Source organism: Cotesia typhae, unplaced genomic scaffold, assembly GCF_013202065.1.
Source record: "Cotesia typhae breed Kobodo isofemale line unplaced genomic scaffold, CoteBio_Ctyphae scaffold_152, whole genome shotgun sequence".
Taxonomy (NCBI): domain Eukaryota; kingdom Metazoa; phylum Arthropoda; class Insecta; order Hymenoptera; family Braconidae; genus Cotesia; species Cotesia typhae.
In genome coordinates, this window is record NW_027423776.1 from 10,265,331 (window position 1) to 10,275,169 (window position 9,839).

At 29.4% G+C, this 9,839-nt stretch overlaps 2 protein-coding genes across 6 annotated transcripts; both read left to right on the forward strand.

The window, feature by feature from the left end:
• Nucleotides 1-902: 902 nt before the first annotated feature.
• On the forward strand, nucleotides 903-5,822 carry E(z) (histone-lysine N-methyltransferase E(z)). Of its 4 annotated transcripts, none has more exons than XM_074255994.1 (9): nucleotides 903-1,203; nucleotides 1,520-1,833; nucleotides 1,927-2,145; nucleotides 2,283-2,499; nucleotides 2,633-2,656; nucleotides 2,796-3,071; nucleotides 3,465-4,334; nucleotides 4,700-4,865; nucleotides 4,952-5,822. In XM_074255994.1, the coding sequence occupies exons 1-9, from the start codon at nucleotides 1,068-1,070 to the stop codon at nucleotides 5,010-5,012; spliced, it is 2,283 nt and encodes a 760-aa protein (XP_074112095.1). In that variant the 5' UTR covers nucleotides 903-1,067; the 3' UTR covers nucleotides 5,013-5,822. The 4 variants fall into 4 exon arrangements, with proteins under 4 accessions (XP_074112095.1, XP_074112096.1, XP_074112097.1 ...); XM_074255995.1 differs by having other exon boundaries at nucleotides 3,483-4,334; XM_074255996.1 differs by lacking the exon at nucleotides 2,633-2,656.
• On the forward strand, nucleotides 5,748-9,826 carry LOC141535842 (histone-lysine N-methyltransferase E(z)-like). Of its 2 annotated transcripts, none has more exons than XM_074256000.1 (9): nucleotides 5,748-6,017; nucleotides 6,314-6,618; nucleotides 6,824-6,994; nucleotides 7,111-7,321; nucleotides 7,390-7,481; nucleotides 7,568-7,661; nucleotides 8,129-8,962; nucleotides 9,244-9,409; nucleotides 9,502-9,826. In XM_074256000.1, exons 1-9 carry the CDS (start codon nucleotides 5,897-5,899, stop codon nucleotides 9,602-9,604), a joined length of 2,097 nt encoding a protein of 698 aa, XP_074112101.1. In that variant the 5' UTR covers nucleotides 5,748-5,896; the 3' UTR covers nucleotides 9,605-9,826. The 2 variants fall into 2 exon arrangements, with proteins under 2 accessions (XP_074112101.1, XP_074112100.1); XM_074255999.1 differs by having other exon boundaries at nucleotides 8,126-8,962; nucleotides 9,502-9,825.
• Nucleotides 9,827-9,839: the final 13 nt, after the last annotated feature.

The following is a 9,839-nucleotide window of genomic DNA, read 5'->3' on the forward strand; positions in this document are numbered from 1 at the left end:
AGGATAGAAGAGTTATATTTATCATACGGATAACAGAATGAATATCAATAGATGAAAAATGAATAATTTTTTCGTATTATATTTATATAAATGTGAGTGAAGTGATGAATTTATATTTTTCTGTTTAATTTATATTGAAATTATTGGCAATTTTTTAAGTTCAAGATAATGTGTAAAAAATGATATAATTATTGTGAGATTGGATTTATTTAAAATCGGATTTGGATGACTGATCATTTATATTAATGTAAATATATAACAATTAATATAAAATATGACATGATTAATGCAAATAAACATGCATTGTGTTTCACCTTATTTACTCAAAAATCGGAAATTTTTAATGTAAAAAATTAGAATTATTTATGTAATTTAAAAATTTATGTAAGACAAGAGGTCAGATTACTAAATACAGATTTAATTAAAAATTAATTTTGTTGTCAATTATTTATTATAAATTTTTTTGCTAAGGAGCAACAAGCCATTCATTAATTATGTAAGGACAATTTTGGTGACTTTTGACCCCCCCCCTACACCCATGTAAGTATATTTTTCTTCCGTTGAGTTTTTTTTAAATAATATATTAAAAAAAAAAAATACTTAAAATTAGCCGGCGTTTTTAATTTTGTTATTTGTTTTAATAAATAAATTAGAAAAAAAAAATTGCACAGATAGTTTTTCAAGTTTTTTACAAATGAAAAATTTTTTTTTATTTTTTTGTATTCAATTTTTCCAACAAAAAAAAATTCTAAAAATTATAAAATATCTGCTAAATTAATTTTAAAATTCAAATTTAAATTTACGCGCGCGCATTTAAAAAAACCTGCTGTAGCGCCATCTCTAATCCTAACTCAAGAGTTAAAAAAACAAAAATGGCTGATTTTGCGCCAACACAGCGAGTATGGAGGGTAGAGGTACCTCTACCCTCCATAACAGCAAGGTGCATTGTTGTGTGTTCACTTTAGTTTGTTACAATGTAACGTTCAATTAAATTAAATTAAATAATTTATGTAATTATTCTTCTTCAACATCTTAAATTAATCACTTGGTGTGATAAATAAATAAAAATGTCTAAAGTAAAAGTTACTGCAGAATGGAAAAAAAGAGTGAGATCGGAGTACATGAGACTCCGCCAAATGAAAAGATACAAGCGTGCTGATGAGGTCAAAATAGCATGGAATCAAAATCGCAAAGTTATGACAGGTATTTTTTCTTTTTTATAAAATTTTATAATTTTTCAAGTTTTTTACAAATGACAATTTTTTTTTTTTTTTTTTTTTTTTTTAATAAAAAAAAATTTCTAAAAATTTTAAAATGGCGGCTAACTTAATTTTATAAAATTTTTCTACATGTCAATTTTTTTTTTTGTAATTATTTTTACAGTAATTTATTTTAAAAAAAAGTTATCAAATATCTACTCCATTAGTTTTTACTAAAAAATGGTAATTAATTTATCAGATAAATAATCATTTCAGAATTTTTATAAAAATTTATAAAACTTGAAAATTTAAATTTCCAGATTTGCTGGTGACAGAGCAGAAGCGCTGGGCAGATGGCAAAGCCACGTGGATAGCCATGCAAGATGTCCCAGCTCACGTGTCCTGCATGAAAAAAGCCGAGGTGACGAGCTCTGAATCGGACAACCAGACTTGCCCCGTTAAAATCATTAATGCGGTTACTCCCATTCCTACTATGTACACCTGGGCTCCAATCCAGCAGAACTTCATGGTGGAAGATGAAACCGTGCTGCATAATATCCCGTACATGGGCGATGAGATCCTTGACCAGGATGGGACGTTCATCGAGGAACTTATTAAAAATTATGACGGCAAGGTAATTTTTTGATTTTAACATAAAGAAAAAAATCTATTTTCCATAACAAGATTTTTTTCTTTGAACAATTTTTGACAAAAAAATTTTTTTAAGGTTCACGGTGACAGAGAATCAGGTTTCATGGACGACTCAATATTCATTGATCTCGTCAAAGCATTGATTGCCTACGAAAAAGAGGACAAAGACCGCGAGCCAACACGGAAAGTTCGCGATAAAGAGGATAAAGATAAGAAAGAAGACGCTCATGGGGATAAAACGGATGCCAAGGACACAAAACCTGTGGGACGTTCACCAACCATGCAAATTTTCAATGTAATTATTTTTTTTTTATTTAGTCATATGATAAAATCGGTTTTTTTAGAGAAATTTAGTGTCATTGCAAATGACTCGCATAGCGACTGTAGGTTGATAGTATTTTAAAAACTAATCAACAAAATAAAATTTTTCAGGCCATCTCGAGCATGTTTCCTGACAAAGGAAGTCCAGATGAGTTGAAGGAAAAATACATTGAGTTGACAGAACGCTCAGATCCAAATGTACTTCCACCAGAGTGTACTCCGAACATTGACGGTATCAATGCTAAGAGTGTACCAAGAGAGCAAGTCATGCATTCATTCCACACGCTGTTTTGTCGCAGATGTTTTAAATATGATTGTTTTTTACATCGTAAGTGTTTAATTTTTTTTTTTTTTTAATAATTTTTATTAAATTATTTTTGTATAAATTAATTTTAATTTAATTAAAAAATGAAGTAGAATTGATTTTTATTAATGAAAATTCTAATTTTAAATAACTTAAGCATCCAGGGAAGCATCACCGCAAGGTAATCGAAATATTAAGTGGGTTTTTAGTTTAGCGCAGTGACATCCAGAGATCATCTCACATTTATTTAACAATCATTTTGATACGTCGGTTTAAATTTATAAAATTGTAATTCTAATAATTGATTTTTGTAAAATCAGGCTTACAAGTTTGTCACCCGGGACCGAATCTGCAGAAGAGAAAGGGGCCAGATTTGAAACCGTTCTCCGAGCCTTGTGGAAGCGAGTGTTATATGCATCTGGAGGGAGTGAAGGAAAAATTAGCGGCTCAGGCTGCTGATAATAAGGATGACGAAGGTGATGATAAACGCGGACCACGGAAGGTGAGGAAACAGGCGAGTGTTGATTCAGGCAATGAGGCTAGCAGTGAGGACAGCAATGACAGTAATAAGTACAGTCAGAATGGAAATTGTCAAGGTAATTTATACCCTACCTTAATTTTTATCTTTTTATATTTTGATATTTCCTCTGATATGTTTTTCGGTGATTCAAAAATAATCAAAATTTTTAATGGGTATATTTATATTTAAAAAAAAATTTTTATAGTTAAAATGCATGTGGGTATTCAAAATTTTTTCATTTTTTTTCAAAATTAATATTTTATCTAAAAGATCAAAAATATAAAAAAATAATTCTGTTATTTTTTATAGAAAATTTAATTTTATATAAAAAAAAAAATTTCTTATGTTTTTTTTTTATCTTCAATTTTTCACTTAAAATAACGATAAAAATAATTTTAACTTAAATTTTATTATTATTATTATTCTAATATTGGAATTGTTATAATAATAAAATAATAAATTTTCACAGTTAAAATTTCACCAACAGATTTCAAGCAAAATGTAAATCACGAATCTGAAAAAACAGAAAAAACAGAAGAAGAGCAAGCACAACCAGATCACCAGTCGCCATTTATGCTCCTGGGTTTGGACAAGCGTACAAAGCAAGAGAGTCAATTTATATGGACTGGATCGGAACAAAGTGTCTTCCGAGCTCTCTACAAAGCATTCCCGGGGAACCCATGTGCTCTCGCTCAAATAATGTTAACCAAAACTTGCAAAGAGGTCTACGAATTCGCGCAAAAAGAGGCTCATGACATTCCCGCAGTGGAGAGTCTGAAAGACTACACTCCACCGCGCAAGAAGAAGAAGAAGCACCGTCTCTGGTCAATGCACTGCAGGAAAATCCAGCTGAAGAAGGACTCGGGTGCGAACCACGTGCACAACTTCGCACCTTGCGACCATCCCGGTAGACCTTGTGACAACTCGTGTCCCTGCATCCAAGCCCAGAATTTCTGCGAGAAATTCTGTCAGTGCTCCACCGAGTGCCAGAACAGGTTCCCCGGCTGTCGCTGCAAAGCGCAGTGTAATACCAAGCAGTGTCCTTGCTATCTTGCGGTAAGAGAATGCGATCCAGATTTGTGTCAGACTTGCGGAGCAGACCAGTTCCATGTCACTCAGATTTCCTGCAAAAATGTCAGCGTTCAGCGTGGACTGCACAAGCATCTTTTGATGGCGCCGTCGGATGTCGCAGGCTGGGGAATTTTCCTCAAAGAGTCGGCAGTTAAAAATGAGTTTATCTCCGAGTATTGCGGCGAAATTATCAGTCAGGATGAAGCTGATAGAAGGGGAAAGGTCTACGACAAATATATGTGCAGTTTTCTCTTCAATCTTAATAATGGTATGTATTTTTATTTAAAAAAAAAATGTTATCTATATTATTATGATAAGAATTTAGGCTGTATTCGAAAATTCTCTATCTCTAGATACATAATTGAGAAATAACCATGTAAATTATTTTTTAAATAATTTTATCTGAAGAAATTTTGTAAATAAATGATACAAAATAATGACCATTGAATTTTAAAAAATTAAAAATAGTCCTTATATTTTATATTATTTAGTAATTAATTAAAGAAATAATTTAAATATCTATTTTTAATTAATTGGTGGCTGAAAAAAATTATCATCGATTTTTGATGAAAATTTTAGTCAAAGTTTTTTATTAAAAAAAAATATTTATTGGAATTATGAATTTTTTTTCAGATTTTGTAGTGGATGCAACGCGCAAGGGCAACAAAATCAGGTTCGCTAATCACTCGATCAACCCCAACTGCTACGCGAAGGTAATGATGGTTAACGGTGACCACAGGATTGGAATTTTCGCCAAGCGAGCTATTCAACCCGGCGAAGAATTATTCTTCGACTACAGGTACCTTTACTGAAAAATAAATTTCCTATAAACCAATCAATTATTTTTATAACAAATCTCATTTATTTATTTATTTTTTTTTCTAGATATGGACCAACCGAACAGCTTAAATTCGTCGGAATCGAGCGAGAAATGGAGTTTTTGTAATTTATATTACACAGTTGTCAATACGACGTTTAATTTATCGGTTAATAATTAATTGCTTAATTTATATGTCTAATCAATCTAGACATTTTAAAGTCTCTATATTTTTAGAGAAAAATCTATTGATTTTATGATAAAAATTTACATTTACAATGTAAATATATTATCAGCCTTTAAAGTTTGCTAGTAATAAAAATTTTATACCTTTATTTACTGCTCTGGCACTATTGATCATTCCCAAGTGCTCAACGCCTTTAGATGTGTTCATGTTCATCATTTTTATGACTTACATTTTATAAAAAATGTATCGTCGTTTTATTGTAAAATTTTTTTTTTTATCAATTTTTACGATAAAAATTTGAGCACTCAATTTTTTTTAACATTAAAAAATTAATTGCGCTTTTTTATAAATTATAAAAAAAAAAAATTAAGGCCAATTAAATAAAATTTTATTCAATGCTAAAATATGTTTATATTTTTTACATATAAATAATTTTATCCCGGATTTAAAAACTGGCCTTTTTTTTTTTTTTTTTTTTTTATAAAATTACAAGTATACATTTTTTGGTAACGACGTAATTCATATTTCTTGTTAATACTCATTAGTATTATCAAACACACATATACATATGCGTATACATAATTGTAATTGTACCTAAATGAATTTTCCTACACCATAAATTTGTACTTGTAGATTGTCAATCAGTACGACTCAAGTCTTTCAGTAGTTAACTCGATAATTGTAAAATATTTAACTTATAACTAAACTGCCTATTGATGTAATAAATAATAAATAAATAATTTTAAAATTAATTTAGATTTATTTTTATTAAGTATGATTGTCAATTATTTATATTTGTAATTAATAAAAATAAAAATAAACAAAAATGGAAACTAAATGGGAAAGACATGTGAAATATGAGTATAGAAAATTAATTAAGTCACGAGAGTCGAAACGTATTAATAAAGTTAATATTTTGTGGAAAGATAATAAGAAAAAAATTGAACGTAAGTTTTTAATTATTGACATTTTTTAAAATATAAACTCATCCCGATGTTTACACTCATCAAGAGCTTTCATTTGAGTACCCACATGCATTTTGATATATTTTTCATATATACATATATATAATATATATAAATATATGAAAAATTGATGTGGGTACTCAAATGAAAGCTCTTGATGAGTGTAACATCAGGATGAGCTTATATCTTTAAAAATGTCAATAGTTCACAAGATACAGGGTCATTTCATAAATATGGATCTAGAAATTCACTATTTTATTTAATTTTTTTTTTTTTAGAATTTAAAATCGAACTGAACGAATGTCAACGTAGAAATACTTGGCAAGTGGGTAGTGAAGAAGCAGAGTGTGAAGACATAGCGAAAATAGAGTATGTCGATGAAAATGTTGAAGCTCAAAATTGCTCTATCGTTGAATTAGATCCAGTTAAAGCTATTCCTTCTTCATATTTCTGGACGCCGATAAAAGAAAACGTTAGAGTAGACGATGAAGTTGTACTGAATAATCTTCCTTACATGGAAAATGAAATTTTAAAGGATGATGACACTTTTCTAGTAGATTTACTCATACACTATAACGGCAAGGTATTGGATTTCGTCTATTTTTTTTTTTTTTTCTTCAAATTATTGACAAGTTGCAAAGTGCTTTTTTTTTTAAGCGAAGAAATCTTAAAAAAATTATCTAAATAAATTTGTTTGTATATAATTGATTTTTTATTTATGTTTAAAATAATGAGCGTAATTCATTATAATTATTATTTATTATAAATTAAAAAAAATTATTTAACAGATCCACGGAAGATCAGGTGCATTAGATGATGATATATTTTTAGAGCTCGTTAAATCGTTAATGAAATATGACAATCCTTCACTATATACACTGAATGAAAAATGTAAATCTGATGAAAATGATTTAGCTATTCTTAAAATAACGCGAATGCCATCACCAAATATTTTCAAAGTAAGTTTTTTTAATTAATTAAAAAAAAAATATTTAAAAAATTTCATAATTTCAAAAGTTTTTTTTATTTTTTAATTTTATTTTATTTAAAAAAAATTGAAACTATAATTTACTAGGCAATATCCGCGGTATTTGTCGATAAAGGAACACCAGAAGACTTTTTAAACAAATATTTACGTCTGACAAAAGCGTTAGACACATCAGTAGCAGAAGCTCCACCGAATATTGATAGTGTCGACTGCAAAAGTTTGTCAAGAGAACAAGCGCTATGTTCGTACCAGAAATATTTCTGTCGAAGATGTTTCAAGTATAATTGTCTTCTTCATCGTATGTTAAATTCTTATTTTTATTTATTCAATTTGTTTTCTTCTTAAATCAAATTAATTTTTTAACAGGTACTAAAAACAGTTTGGACCGAACAAAATTAATGGGACCTGGGCTAGAAATATCTAAAGAACCTTGCGGTGAAAATTGTTATCTTCATAAAGTATTTTTTTTTTTTTTTAATACAATATTTAAGCCTTTTAATATTTTTATATTTAAATTTTTAATATAAAAAATTATTATTTTTAGGGGAAATTAATTTCTTCAGAAAAAAAATATTTAGGCGATGATGTTGAAAATAATGATAAAGAAAAGTTAAATAGTCAAAATATTGAGGATGAAAGTAATTAAAATTATTATTATTATTAATCTTTAAAATAATTAAACAATTTGTATGTTAAATTTTTTAACAGTATTGAAGTTTTTGAAGATATAAGCTTATGTCGAGCTTACACTCATCAAGAGCTTTCATTTGAGTACCCACATGCATTTTTCATATATTTTTCATATATACATATATATAATATATATAAATATATGAAAAATTGATGTGGGTACTCAAATGAAAGCTCTTGATGAGTGTAACATCGGGATGAGCTTAGATCTTAAAAAATGTCAATAGTTCACAAGATATAAAATTATTTCTTAATTATATTTCTAGAGATAGAACATTTTTCGAATTCAACATTTTTCTCAATCTTTTAATAATATAGATTATTATTATTATTATTATTATTATTATTATTATTATTTATTTATTAATTTATTTAAAAAAATGGAATAATCTTTACATTGAATTTTTTTAAGAAGGTTTCGAATCTTTAAAATACGAGGATTCAAAAACGGAAATAATAGCAGAGGAAGACGTTAAAATAAACAAATATTCAAAGTTTACATTATCAAAGATTGATGAGAGAAGAGAAATATTATGGACCGGTTCGGAAGAAACTCTTTTCCGTGCAGTCTATCCAGCATTCCCAGGGAACCCATGTGCAGTAGCTCAAATAATTTTAACAAAAACATGTCAAGACGTTTACAAATTTGCATTGCAAGAAGGCCATGATATTCCTACCGAGAAAATAGAGAAACTGAGTCCTCCGCGGGTTGTAAAAGCGAAACAGCGCGTCTGGTCAATACGGTTTAGGAAGAAGCAGCTGTTGAAAAATGAAGACAAGAGTTATTTATGCGGGTACGAGCCGTGTGATCATCCAGATAAGGAGTGTGACGAATCGTGTTCGTGCGTTGTCTCTCAGAACTTCTGCGAAAAGTATTGCAAGTGCTCAAGAGAATGCGAGAATAGATATCCCGGGTGTAATTGCAAAGCACACTGCAATACAAGGCAGTGTCCTTGCCTCATCTCGTGGCGTGAATGCGACCCGGATCTGTGTCAGACTTGTGGCTCTGACCAGTTTGATGTCTCCAAGATGAACTGTAAAAATGTTGGGGTCCAACGGGGACTGCAGAAGCACCTTCTGCTGGCGCCGTCGGAAGTCGCAGGCTGGGGAATTTTTCTCAAGGGCTCCGCGGTCAAGAACGAATTCATTTCAGAGTATCGCGGCGAAATTATCAGTCAGGATGAAGCTGACAGAAGGGGAAAAATTTATGATAAAATTATATCCAGTTTTCTTTTTAATCTTAATAATGGTAAGAATTTTTTAAATAATTTTTTCTGAAAAAATTTTTAATAATTTCTTCTGAAGAAATTTTTTAAATAAATGATACAAAATAATGACCATTGAATTTTAAAAAATTAAAAATAGTCCTTATATTTTATATTATTTAGTAATTAATTAAAGAAATAATTTAAATATCTATTTTTAATTAATTGGTGGCTGAAAAAAATTATCATCGATTTTTGATGAAAATTTTAGTCAAAGTTTTTTATTAAAAAAAAATATTTATTGGAATTATGAATTTTTTTTCAGATTTTGTAGTGGATGCAACGCGCAAGGGCAACAAAATGAGGTTCGCTAATCACTCGATCAACCCCAACTGTTACGCGAAGATAATAATGGTAAATGGCGACCACAAGATTGCAGTTTACGCGAAACGAGCCATTCAACCCGGCGAAGAATTATTCTTAGACTACAGGTACCTTCACTCAAAAATAAATTTCCTGTAAATCAATCGAATATTTGTATTGTATATCTTATTTTTTTATTTATTTAATTTTTTTCTTCTAGATATGGAACAACAGAACAGCTAAAATTCGTAGGAATCGAGCGCAAAGCTGAGAACCTCCAACAAAATAACTTCAAGGGTTCCAGTCCTTCACTCTCGTCATAAACCAGCTACATTTACCTCTTACATCCACTTACACGGCCCAATAATTCTCAATAAATACCACCACCCACAGTTACGTCAAAGTAGACCAATTAAGCCCATTGATTACATCTTTCACATCTCTAAATTAAAGACAAGGGTGTAAATAGATGAATTCTGCCTAATTTACCAAATAAACTATTTTTTTTATTATTAAGAATTGTTGTTATTTTATTTCTACGTGGAATTAATTTATATC